This window comes from Cebus imitator, unplaced genomic scaffold (genome assembly GCF_001604975.1).
Source record: "Cebus imitator isolate Cc_AM_T3 unplaced genomic scaffold, Cebus_imitator-1.0 Scaffold306, whole genome shotgun sequence".
In the NCBI taxonomy this organism is placed as follows: Eukaryota; Metazoa; Chordata; class Mammalia; order Primates; family Cebidae; genus Cebus; species Cebus imitator.
In genome coordinates, this window is record NW_016107621.1 from 174629 (window position 1) to 187705 (window position 13077).

At 55.4% G+C, this 13077-nt stretch overlaps 1 protein-coding gene and 1 long non-coding RNA gene across 2 annotated transcripts in view; one reads left to right on the forward strand and one right to left on the reverse strand.

Moving 5' to 3' along the window:
* The window catches only part of LIPE (lipase E, hormone sensitive type), a 28338-nt gene that overhangs the window by 12141 nt on the left and 3120 nt on the right, over positions 1 to 13077 (forward strand). The window contains exons 2-8 of the mRNA XM_017503090.2: positions 5894 to 6429; positions 8222 to 8312; positions 8420 to 8565; positions 8751 to 8936; positions 9076 to 9370; positions 10179 to 10406; positions 11778 to 11954. Coding sequence (XP_017358579.1) covers positions 5894 to 6429; positions 8222 to 8312; positions 8420 to 8565; positions 8751 to 8936; positions 9076 to 9370; positions 10179 to 10406; positions 11778 to 11954 — 1659 coding nt within the window. The remainder of the gene's footprint in view (positions 1 to 5893; positions 6430 to 8221; positions 8313 to 8419; positions 8566 to 8750; positions 8937 to 9075; positions 9371 to 10178; positions 10407 to 11777; positions 11955 to 13077) is intronic.
* Positions 1 to 13077, reverse strand: part of LOC108285764 — a 26945-nt gene that overhangs the window by 6503 nt on the left and 7365 nt on the right. The window lies entirely within an intron of this gene.

Consider the following 13077-nt stretch of genomic DNA (forward strand, 5'->3'; position numbering starts at 1 on the left):
GAAAACAATATTGATCTACTTGTATGTCTCCACCAGCGCTCTTGGGTGACCACGTGCATTGTCCTTGAGAAATATTTTGTTTTTTTCTGTGCAGTACGTCTCAACAGTGGGCTTGAAATACTCAATAAATCATGTGATAAACAGACGTCTTGTCATCCAGGCTTTGTTCCATTTAAGAGCACAGGCAGAGTAGATCTGGGGTAATCCTGAGGGCCCTAGGATTTCTAGAATGATAAATGAGCACTGGCTTCAACTGAGTCACCAGTTCCATTAGCTCCTGGCAAGGGGTCAGCCTGGCCTTGAAGCTTTGGAGCCAGGCACTGACCTCCTCTCCATCTGTGAAAGTCCTAGATGACATCTTCTTCCAATACATGGTGGTTTCATCTACATTGAAAATATGTAGCCGTCTTCATCAACGATCTTAGCTAGATCTTCTGGGTAAGCACTTGCTGCGTCACCTTACACATTTATGTTACAGAGATGGCTTCTTTCCTTAAACTTCAGTAATTCACCTCTGCTAGCTTCCGACCTTTTTTTCTGCAGCTTCCTCACTTCTCTCACCCGTCATGGAATTGAAGAGGGACAGGGCCTTGCTTAGGATTAGGTTTTGGCTTAAGGACATGTTGTGGCTGGTTTGACCTTCTATCCAGACCACTCAAACTTTTTCCATATCAGCAATAAGGCTGGTTCACTTTCGTATCATTCATGTGTTCACTGGAGTAGCACTTTCATTACTTTCAAGAACTTTTCCTTTGCATTCACAGTTTGGCTAACTGGCAAAAGAGGCCTAATTTTTAGCCCGTTTCAGCATTGGACATGCCTTGCTCACTAAACTTAATCACTTCTAGTTTTTTATTTAAAATGAGAGACACAAGACTCTTTCTTGACTTGAACACTTTGAGGTTGTTGTAGGGTTGTTAATTGGCCTGATTTCTATTTTGTTTTATTTTATTTTGTTTTATTTTATTTTGTTTTATTTTTTATTTTATTTTGAGATGGAGTTTTGCTTTTGTTGCCCAAGCCAGAGTGCAGTGGCATGATCTCGGCTCACTGCAACCTCTACCTCCCAGGTTCAAGTGATTCTCCTGTCTCAGCCTCTCGAGTAGCTGGGACTACAGGCACCTGCCACCGCACCCGGCTAATTTTTGTATTTTTAGTAGAGATGGGGTTTCACCGTGTTAGTCAGGATGATCTCGATCTCCTGACCTTGTGATCCGCCTGCCTCAGCCTCCCAAAGTGCTGGGATTACAGGCTTGAGCCACCATGCACAGCCTATTTTATTTTTCATTGCATTTATTTGAGACAGAGTCTCGCTCTATAACCCAGGATGGAGTGCAGTGGTATGATCTTGGCTTACTACTATCTCCACCTCCAGGTTCAAGCAATTCTCCTGCCTCAGCCTCCCAAGTAGCTGGGATCACAGGCACAAGCCACCATGCCCAGCTAATTTTTTATTGTCAGTAGATATGGGGTTTCAGCATGCTGGCCAGGCTGGTCTCAAACTCCAGATCTCAAATGGTCCACCTGCCTCGGCCTCCCAAAGTGCTGGGATTACAGGCGTGAGCCACCACACCCAGCCTCAATTTTGTATGTCTCAGGGAATATGGAGGCTCGAGGAGAAGAGATATGGGAGAAATCGCTGGTCAGTGGAACAGTCAGAACACACACGACATTTATCGGTAAAGTTCACCCTCTTACATGTACATGGTTGGCAGTGCCCCCAATTACAATAGTAACATCAGAGATCATTGATCATAGATCATCATAACAGATATAATAATAATGGAAAAGTGTGAAATACTGTGAAAACTACCAAAATGTGACAGAGACAGGAAGTAAGCACCTGCTGTGGGAAAATGATGCAGACAGACTTGCTCGACACAGGCTTGCCACAAACCTTCAACTGTAAAAAATCCAGTATGTGCGAAGCACAGTAAAGTGAGGTATTCCTGTAGTAAATTGTATAGTACACTAGACAGTGACAAGTGCTGCAGAGAAAAATCACCCAATACACTATTTCAGGGAGGTCATGTGAGCCCACAAAGTAAACCATGTGCAGAACACGCTAGCCATGGGTGCCGCTTATAAATCCTTAAAATCCTCACGCCTGTAATCCCAGCACTTTGGGAGGCTGAGGCGGGCGGATCACAAGATCAGGAGATAGAGACCAGCCTGGCCATCTCTACTAAAAAATGCAAACATTAGCTGGGCATGGTGGCAGGTGCCTATATTCCTAGCTACTTGGGAGGCTGAGGCAGGAGAATCACTTGAACCCAGGAGGGGGAAGTTGCAGTGAGCCAAGGTCATGCCACTGCACTCCAGCCTGGCAACAGAGCAAGACTGCATCTCAAAAAAAGAAAAAAAAAAAAAAACTTCCTGTCTCCCACCCTGAGCCAGCAGAACGGCCAAGTGCAGTTTCCAGATGAGGAGACCAGACTCATCTAGGGTCGACAGCTTGGGTTATCATCCCATTTTCACAGTTGCACGCCTAACACTGCCTCCTTAAGGCCTTTGTCTGTCCATCTGTCCACCAGCCTTGGGGAGGGCCAGTCCTCTCCCGAGCTAACCAGCCCCTCTGCTCACACTCTGCCTCTTCATTCCTTCCTTTCTAATTCAGATATCCACGGAGCACCTACTATGTGCCAGGTCCCATGGCAGGCCCCAGGGCCACCTCAGGAATCCCAGTCCCAGATAGAAGATTCACCTCCAGCCAAGCAAATGACCCTGAGGCCTCAGGGCCTCTCAGTTGCACAGGCCCCTTCCAAGGCCCTAATCTTGTATTTGTTATTCTGTATTCTTTCTAAAGGGCCACACCCCTGCACCTTCTAAGTTTCATAGCTCCATAAAACCTAGCTCTGTCCTGGTGGAGATGAACAAGTATGTAAACAACTTATAAAGTGTCAAGGCCGGGTGAGGTGGCTCACGCCTGTGATCTTAGCACTTTGGGAGGCTGAGGTGGGCAGATCACCTGAAGTCAGGAGTTCTAGACCAGCCTAACATGGAGAAACCCTGTCTCTACTAAAAATACAAAATTAGCCAGGTGTGGTGGTGTGCGCCTATAGTCCCAGCTACTCAGGCTGAGGCAGGAGAATCACTTGAACCTGGGAGACAGAGGTTGCGGTGAGCCAAGATCATGCCATTGCACTCCAGTCTGGGCAACAAGAGCAAAACTCCACCTCAAAAAATAAATACAGTGTCAAATGGCAGAATGGAACAGAACTAAGTATCATGGCAGAAAATAATGAGGGGGTGCATATCTTAGGTGGGGAGGAACAGCTGGGGACTACCTCTTTGAGTTGACAAGCTAAGGCCAGGCAAGGAGTGTGTGGAATGACATGGGTGAATCGTCTCTCAAGCCTCTTTTTTCCTAGCCTGAAGTGGGGATGCCAGTCACAGCAGGGTGGGCTGAGAGGGGTAAGTGGCAGATCCAGGGTGCCCAGTGTGGTCACACCACCCAGTAGGACCAGCCACTCAGGCCCCTAGCTGAGCCTGGCACTGCCTTTAATCAGCTTTTGTCCTCCCAGGAGGGACAGGCAGGGCTGGCTACCTCCTCTCTCCCCCCAACAGCTGGGACCGGCTGTGCCAGGGCCAGAGAAGGAGGAGGGAGCTGAGATCACTGGGCCTTTGGCTCCCTGAGCCTTCTCTGGGGAGAGAGAGGGCAGCCTGGCTGGGTGAGAGGGGACAACTTGTTCAGGACTGGGGCGGGGACTGCTGGGTCCTAAAGGATGAAGGGGCTGGGGGCCTGGATTCCTGGGTCTGAGGGAGGAGGGAGCTGTGGGTGTGGACTCCTGGGTTCTAAGACAGAGGAGCCTGTAACAGGATTTCCAGTTGAGCTGAATCTGGGAGCAGGTGGGGGGCAGGGCAGGGAGCTGGGCTCTCTACTCTGTTTACAGCACGTGGTCCTCACTGATCTTTCTGGGTGGGAGGTGGCTTGCATGGCTATACCCTGGGCAGGCCAGCTCCGCCCCCGGGTTTATTGCCCCAGGCTGCTACTGGCACAAGCCACAGACCAGCAGTCCCAGCCCAGGGGAGCTCGGAAGATGCCTGGGAGGGGTGAGTCTGCAGCCAGCTAAGAGACAGGAATGGCCGCTGCCAGGCCCCAGGACCTAGAAGGGAAAGGAAATTTCTTCTAGGGGAACAGGCAAGGTGCTGGGCTTTGGGAGGGAAGTCCCTGGAACAGATGGTAGCATTCCACCAAGGGCAGCTTGTTCAGGACCTGGGTGACAGGGCATCCAAGAAACAGGGCGGCCTGAATGCCTGGGAAAGGATCTCAAAGGGAAGAGCACTGAGGACCAGGAAGTGTGTAAAGTCAGACGTAATCCAAGGCGGTTTTTTTGTTTGTTTGTTTTAGAGTCTAGCAGCTCTCTCATCCAGGCTGGAGTGCAGTGGTGCGATCTCAGCTCACTGCAACCTCCGTCTCCTGGGTTTAAGCAGTTCTCCTGCCCCAGCCTCCTGAGTAGCTAGGATTATAGGCACACACCATCATGCCCGGCTAATTTCTCTATTTTCAGTAGAGACAAGGTTTCACCATGTTGGTCAGGCTGGTCTCCAACTCCTGACCTTGTGATCCACATACCTTGGCCTTCCCAAGGTGCTGGGATTATAAGTGTGAGCCACCACACCCGGCTAGGGCAAGTTTTTTGAGGTGTGGCTTCCAGAGTCCTGGGGGGGAGCCCCCCATAAGAGTAGCTGTGGACCTAGAGAGCTGGGTTTACAAAAGCTCTGCCACTTTTAATGTAACCTTTACCTCCTCACTTAAAACCTGAGCCCCAGTTTCCTGTCCTGGAAAAGGGAGATGCTGACAATAATAGAGATTTGAACTAGGTGGCGTGGGTCCCAGAGGGTTATCGCACTAAAGCAGCAAACACTCAGAAAGCTCTCAGCATGGGACCTGCACGGATATGCTCAAGGTCGACAGCAGCGATGAGTATCGCTGTTCCAGGCAGGGGAGCAGGGACGGCCGGGCAACCCAGAACAGTGACAAGCCTGAAGGCCAGGGGACCCTGCTGGGGAAGAAGCAAGACTGAGTTTTGGGGATCTCATAGAGAAACAGGGAGGGAACTGGGATTTGGAGGGGGTTCCACAGCCAGACCTGAAGGAAAAGGAACAATCTTGAGTGAAGTCTAGGATCGTGAATTCCTGGGTTCAGGGAGAGAGTTGGGCTTGGAGACCAGGCTCCAGAGAGATGGGAATGGACGGGCTGGGGCTGAACTCTCCCAAATGCTGTTAGAGGGGAGCGGCCTTTGGGTAGCACTTAGGGCCTGAGAAGGAAAGATGGGACGGGAGACCTGGACTCCTGGGTCCTGAGAGTGGGGACCAACTGGAGGTCTAGACGTCTTGGAATTTAGAAGAAGGCGTGTTGGGCCCCAGGAGAGTTCATGGAGACAGGTGCCTGGACTCTGGGGTCCCTGGAAGGAAGGAAGAAGGACCAGCAGCCTCCTGGATCATAGGAGAGAGAAATGAGTTAGGGAACCAGAGTTGTGTGGGCTTAGGAGAATGCTGGGATTCCCGAGTCTGAGGGATAGGAGGAGGCTGAGGCAGCAAGTTTCTGAGTCCCAAATAGGTGACAGCAGGGACTACTGGGTCCTGAAGAGGAAGGGTTGGGGCCTGGTCTACTGGGTCTGAGGGAGGAGGGAGCTGAGGGGCAGAACTCCTGGCTCCCGAGGGAGGAAGACACTGTGAACTGGGTCCCCAAATTTCTGATTCCTAGAGACAAGGGAGTGACCTCTTGTGTCTAACAGAGGGGGACCCTGGGGTCCTGGGCCGCTGGGACTGAAGGAAGAAAGAGCTGGGGTCTGACAGAGGAGGGGGTAGCTAGGGCACAGACTCCTGGGCCCCCGCTGAGCAAGGTTTGATCCAGTCCCACCTAACAGGCCTCCCCACCTGCCCACAGCCTCGAAGCTCATCCACAACATGGACTTGCGCACGATGACACAGTCGCTGGTGACGCTGGCAGAGGACAACATAGCCTTCTTCTCCAGCCAGGGCCCTGGGGAAACGGCCAGGCGGCTATCAGGCGTCTTTGAGGGTGTGCGGGAGCAGGCGCTGGGGCTGGAGCCAGCCCTGGGCCGCCTGCTCAGCGTGGCACACCTCTTTGACCTGGACCCAGAGACACCGGCCAACGGGTACCGCAGCCTAGTGCACACAGCCCGCTGCTGCCTGGCGCACCTCCTGCACAAATCCCGCTATGTGGCTTCCAACCGCCGCAGCATCTTCTTCCGCACCGGCCACAACCTGGCCGAGCTGGAGGCCTACCTGGCTGCCCTCACCCAACTCCGCGCTCTGGTCTACTACGCCCAGCGCCTGCTGGTTACCAATCAGCCCGGGGGACTCTTCTTCGAGGGCGACGAGGGGCTCACTGCCGACTTCCTGCGGGAGTATGTCACGCTGCATAAGGGCTGCTTCTATGGCCGCTGCCTGGGCTTCCAGGTGAGCCCCCTGCCCTGTGCCCCTCTAGGCCCACGGGAAATGCACCTGGTGGCCCCTGGCCTGGCCTAGAGTGTGGTAAAGTATCCACAGTGGTCAGCATTATTGGATCCAGGAAACAGCAGGTACAGAAAGGAGAAGTTGGCTGGAGCTCAGGCAGAGCTGCGCCAGGGGTCTCAAACTACTCATGGTCCCTGTGCCAAATCTGCTGAGTAGTAAGAAATCCAACTGCAGAGCTTTTTTCACCAGGATATCCACTGCTCTCTATTGTCCTGCGCTCAGGAGAGGCATTCACTCTGTGTTATCTGTCTGGCCTCTGAAGTCACTTGAGTTTCAGATCCCTCAGGGAGGATCTGCAGCTGTGGGACCCTGTTGTCCTTCTGGCCCTACGGGCCTCCCTGCACCTCAGCTTCCCGCTCCCAGGCCACCTCTCCAGGTTTCCCTGCAGGCCACTCTGTCCTCAGCAACCCAGCCCAGGCGTTCCTGGAGACCTCCCCTCACCAGGGCTGAACCCACAAGTATTGATCAGCCCAGCTGGGCCAGCCAGCCCCTCCCTGTGTCCCAGCCGTGACCCTAGAGTCACGAGAAAGAGCTCCCGGGGCTGCCGGAACCAGCATCCCAGCCACAATAGCCAGGCACTCAGGTGCCCTCTGGCCTACTGGGCACCCAGCCAGGGGCAGGGCCCAGCTCTGCTTTGGTGCAAGGCAGTCTCCCCTCTAAAATGTCAGCCCCCAGAGAAGCCTCCCCTGTCGTGGCCACTGCTCCAGCCCAGTGTCTAGCATGCAGCAGGACCTTGGCCAGTGTAGAGGGAACAGAAGAACCCACCAGTCCCTTGCCTGAGCCTCCTGTGGCTCCATTTCCTCTGATTCTGTGTCCCCATCATCTTGTCTTTTTTTTTCTCTTTTTATATTTTGTTTAGTAGAGATGGGGTTTCACCACGTTGGCCAGGCTAGTCTCAAACTCCTGACCTCAAGTGATCTGCCCGCCTCAGCCTCCCAAAGTGCTGGGTTTACAGGCGTGAGCCCCACCGCGCCTGTCCCCCACTGTCTTTCCTTAGCTGCCTGTCTGTTCTCTCAGACGCTGTCTCCCCCTCCCCATGTGGTGGCCAGCTGGCCTCAGTCTCCCTCTCTGGCTTTCTGCCTCAGGTACCTGTGCCTGGTGGACTGCCTCTGACCATCTCCCTGTTCCTGTCTCTGGCTGCCCCCTCTCACCCATCCTCTCTCTGACTTTCAGGAAGTCCCTGCAGCATGTTACTCCCTAGCTCACAGCCTACCAGTAGCTCCACCCCGCACTGAGACTGAAATCCAAATTCCTCTGCCCAGGCCCTACATGAGCCCCGCTTGCCTCTCCAGTGTCACCGACTGGCCCTCTCCCCACTGCTCACTCTGCTCCCTCCCTGGTTTTTGCTACCCACAGCAAACACCAAGCATGAGCTCACTTCTGAGCTTTCATACTCTGTGCCCGCTGCAGGGAATACCCTCCCCTCACTTCAGGCAGATCCCTCCTCCCGAGTCATTGCTCTTGTCTGTTCCACCTACTGCCTTTTCTTTCCAAACCATTCGTCGTTCCTTTTTGTGATGCTGCTTCTGGCTTTGCCTATGTGCTGATCATTTGTTTTCCCTTTGAGAACATAGGTCCGTGAACCAGGCGCGAGCTATGCCCAGCACACAGTAGGAGCCTGTGAAACATTCACTGAATGAACGCGTCGTCTCCCCTACACGTCCCTGCGCCTCGATCCTGCCCTGTCCCCCTCCCTCTCCGGAGCGGTGGGTGACGCAGCCGCGTCTCTCCACAGTTCACACCTGCCATCCGGCCATTCCTGCAGACCATCTCCATTGGGCTGGTGTCCTTCGGGGAGCACTACAAACGCAACGAGACAGGCCTCAGTGAGTCCTGGCTGGGTCCTGCCTACAGCCTCCCCTCCTGGCCCTCCCCACCCCTGCTTGAGCAGCCTGACCCACTGGGACTCCCTCACCCCCGTTCCGACCCCCAGGTGTGGCTGCCAGCTCCCTCTTCACCAGTGGCCGCTTTGCCATTGACCCTGAGCTGCGTGGGGCTGAGTTTGAGCGGATCACACAGAACCTGGATGTGCACTTCTGGAAAGCCTTCTGGAATATCACTGAGATCGAGGTGCTATCGGTGAGGGCCTGTTACAGATGGGGACGCTGAGGTCCAGGGACCCATCTGAGGCCACAGTATGTCTCTGAGGGACTCCAGGCCCAGGGATAGCACACAAGGGGAAAGACTGGGGGATCAGAAGGAGGGGTGAAGGGCCCCCCTGCAGGCAGCCCCTCCCCAGCACCCCTTTTCTCCCCTCCCTCCAGTCTCTGGCCAACATGGCATCAGCCACCGTGAGGGTAAGCCGCCTGCTCAGCCTGCCACCTGAAGCCTTTGAGATGCCACTGACTGCCGACCCCACACTCACGGTCACCATCTCACCCCCACTGGCCCACACGGGCCCCGGGCCCGTCCTCATCAGGCTCATCTCCTACGACCTGCGTGAAGGACAGGTAGGTAGGGTTCCAGCCTCAGCCAGGGACAGGGACAGAGCTGAGGAGCATGGGCAGACCCTCCCTGCCATCCCTGTAGAGGGCGCAGCCCTGGCCAGTCCTCCCCAGCCTCACACACTGCCTCCCTCCCCACCCCCAGGATAGTGAGGAGCTCAGCAGCCTGGTGAAGTCCAATGGCCAACGGAGCCTGGAGCTGTGGCCACGCCCCCAGCAGGCGCCCCGCTCGCGGTCCCTGGTAGTTCACTTCCACGGCGGTGGCTTTGTGGCCCAGACCTCCAAATCCCACGAGCCCTACCTCAAGAGCTGGGCCCAGGAGCTGGGTGCCCCCATCATCTCCATCGACTACTCCCTGGCCCCCGAGGCCCCCTTCCCTCGTGCGCTGGAGGAGTGCTTCTTTGCCTACTGCTGGGCCGTCAAGCACTGTGCCCTCCTTGGTGAGCCTCAGGCCCCCATGGCCACCTGCGCCTGCTCCCATCCCAGCCCAGCCTGCTGCAAGCTCCTCCAGCCTCAGCCTCACACCCTCTTCCTTCCTCTCCTGCCACACCTCTCAGCTCCTGCCACACCTCCCAGCTCCTGCCACATGCTTACCCGGGTCCTGCCTAATCTTCCGCCTCAGCCACTTTATCCTCTGTCCCTCGCCGCAGCACCCAAGTCTGGCTCTCCATCTCCTCCACCTCCACTTCCCACCTACCATCCTGTCTCCTTGGGCCTCTGCCATCCCCCTCTGATAGGTCCAAGCCCTGCTTTCCTGCCATGCCAGCCTCCCATCCCACACTCCAGCGTCTCTGACCACCCTCTTCAAAGATAAACATCTTAGGAGGACGCTGAGGCACAGAGCAGCGTGTGGCGTGCCCCTGGGCAGAGCCTGCAGCCCAGCCCCTCTGTGCTGAGCCTCAGCCCTGACCTCCCATTCCACCCTCTGAGGCCCCCTCCTCCAACAGGCCTCAGCTCCCCTTCCCCACCACCTGCCCCCCCTACTCCAAACCTGCAGCACCCCCAGGCTTTCCCAGAGCTTCCCTGGGACTCGCCAGGTCCTGAGTCATCCTGACCCTCTTCCTACCACATGAGCCCAAATCTGTGCCTCAGTCTGCCAGTCTCCAAAACTGCAGTCTGCTAGACCTTGGAGTGCCCCACACCCCACCTTGGAGAGCCCAGTTATCCCAGCTTGAGTTCCTCCCTGCCCTCCCTCCCCAGTCCCCTGCCCCTGCCAGGCTGTGACCAACCACCCCTCTCCCAAACCAGGCTCAACAGGAGAACGAATATGCCTTGCAGGGGACAGTGCAGGTGGGAACCTCTGCTTCACTGTGGCCCTTCGGGCAGCAGCCTATGGGGTGCGGGTGCCAGATGGCATCATGGCAGCCTACCCGGCCACAATGCTGCAACCTGCTGCGTCTCCCTCCCGCCTGCTGAGCCTCATGGACCCTCTGCTGCCCCTCAGCGTGCTCTCCAAGTGTGTCAGCGCCTATACTGGTGAGGCCCATATCCTCAGCAGGAAAGGGGACTGCCAGGATGTCTGGGTCCTGCAGGGACGGGCTGGGATCCGAGACACCTGTGACTGAGGAAGGAGAGGCCAGGCACAGGAATCTACCACTCCTTGTCCCTTTGTGTGTCTGTGTGAGAGAAGGTCTCATGTCGCTCAGGCTGAGTGCAGTGGCTCGAACACACCTCACTGCAGCCTTGACCTCCCAGGCTGAAGCGATCCTCCTGCCTCGGCCTCCCAAGTAGCTGGGACTACACATGTGCACCACCACATCCATGCCCAGCTAATTTTTGTGTTTTTCGCTATGTTGCCCAGGCTGGTCTTGAACTCTTGGGCTCAAGCGATCCTCTCATCTTGGCCTCCCAAAGTGCTGGGATTATAGGCGTGAGCTACTGCACCCAGCCACCCTATCCCTTTTGAAGCAATCAGATATTCTTGGGTCCCTGGGGCCACAGATGCCCGAAGTTCTGTGCGTTAAGACTGGGCCCAGCGGAAAGGCAGGGGAGGCTGCTCTTCCTGGCAGGCCTGGGCTGTCAGCGAGCTGGGCCCCATGAGGAGGGCAAGAGTGTGGAGGAGGGCAGGCCTCTTGCCTGGCCAGGGGCTGACAAGGGTTCTCGCCCAGGCTGCCCCAACTCCTCTTCTCAGCTTGCAGGGCTAGGCAGCCCGCTCCTTAGGGGGTTAGCGAGGACCTTCCGGACAAGCCCAGGAGCCATGGGGACTGCAGTGGGTTGGTGGCACCAAAGGCAGCCCTGCCCGCCCCTTCCTCCAAGGAGGGGTCCCGCAGCTGGGGTGTGTACAGAGGCACACGGCCCCCTGCCATGGGGCTGTGCCAGATTTATGGCTGGCAGAGGCAGCCAGCAGGTGGCGGATTCTGCTGCTCCCTCACCTGCCTGGCTCACGGGCCTCTTGAATTTTCTTCCCTCTGAAATCCTATTGAAGAACTTCTGGAAGATTAGCCATTTTTACTTATTAAAATAAAAGCCGCCGGGCGTGGTGGCTCAAGCCTGTAATCCCAGCACTTTGGGAGGCCGAGGCAGGTGGATCACGAGGTCAAGAGATCGAGACCATCCTGGTCAACATGGTGAAACCCCGTCTCTACTAAAAATACAAAAAATTAGCTGGGCATGGTGGCACGTGCCTGTAATCCCAGCTACTCAGGAGGTTGAGGCAGGAGAATTGCCTGAACCCAGGAGGCAGAGGTTACGGTGAGCCGAGATCGGGCCATTGCACTCCAGCCTGGGCAACAAGAGCGAAACTCCGTCTCAAAATAAATAAATAAATAAATAAAAGCCTTTTATACACAAACACACACACACACACGGAAAGAGAGAACAACTCAGCTCCCCACATATACTCTGCAGGTGCAAAAACAGAGGACCACTCCAACTCAGACCAGAAAGCCCTAGGCATGATGGGGCTGGTGCGGCGGGACACAGCCATGCTACTCCGGGACTTCCGCCTGGGAGCCTCCTCATGGCTCAACTCCTTCCTGGAGTTGAGTGGGCGCAAGTCCCAAAAAATGTCAGAGCCCACAGCAGGTGAGTGACTCCCTCCCATCACATGCCCCGCCAGGGTGGCCAGGAGGGACAGCCTAGCACAGCAAAAGTCCCAGCGAAGAGGCTGGGCATGGTGGCTCACGCCTGCAATCCCAGCACTTTGGGAGGCTGAGGTGGGCAGATCACTTGAGGTCAGGTATTCAAGACCAGTCTGGCCAACATGGCAAAACCCTGTCTCTACTAAAAACACAAAAAAATTAGCTGGGTGTGGTGGCGCACGCCTGTAATCCCAGCACTTTGGGAGGCCAAAGTGGACAGATCACTTGAGGTCAGGAGATTGAGACCAGCCTGGCTCACATGGCAAAACCCCATCTCTACAAAAAATATAAAACTTATTAGCTGGGCGTGGTGGCCGGCGCCTATAATCCCAACTACTCAGGAGTCTGAGGCAGGAGAATCACCTGAACCTGGAAGGTGGAGGTTTCGGTAAGCCGAGATTACGCTATTGCACTCCAGCCCAGTCAACGAGAGCGAGACTCCATCTCAAAAAAGAACAAAACTTAGTGGGGTGTGGTGGCATACACGGGTAGTCCCAGCTACCAGGGAGGCTGAAGCACGAGAATCGCTTGAACCTGAGTGGCAGAGGTTGCAGTAAGCCAAGACTGAGTCTCTGTACTCCAGCCTGGACAACAGAGAGATCTTGTCTCAAAAAAATTAAAAAAGAGCACCCTTACTGGGCTGTGGTGAGGACTGCCTCCAGCCATTTGGGTCAAGTGGCCAGCACAATACCTGGCACCCAGTAGGTGCTATTAGAAGATGCCAACACCCCTGGTGTGCCCATTCTGTTCCATTGACCCTCTGGGCCACAGAGCACTTAAGTAGTTACTCATATTGTTTTGCTCCTCACCTTTGTGCATTTATAAAGACAAGTAAGACCAGGCGTGGTGGCTCACGCCTGCAAGCCCAGCACTTTGGGAGGCCAAGGCGGGTTAATCGCAAAGTCAGGAGTTCGAGACCAGCCTGGCCAACATGGTGAAACCCCATCTCTAAAAATACAAAAATTAGGCCGGGCGCGGTGGCTCAAGCCTGTAATCCCAGCACTGTGGGAGGCCGAGGCGGGTGGATCACGAGGTCAAGAGATCGAGACCATCCTGGTCAACATGGT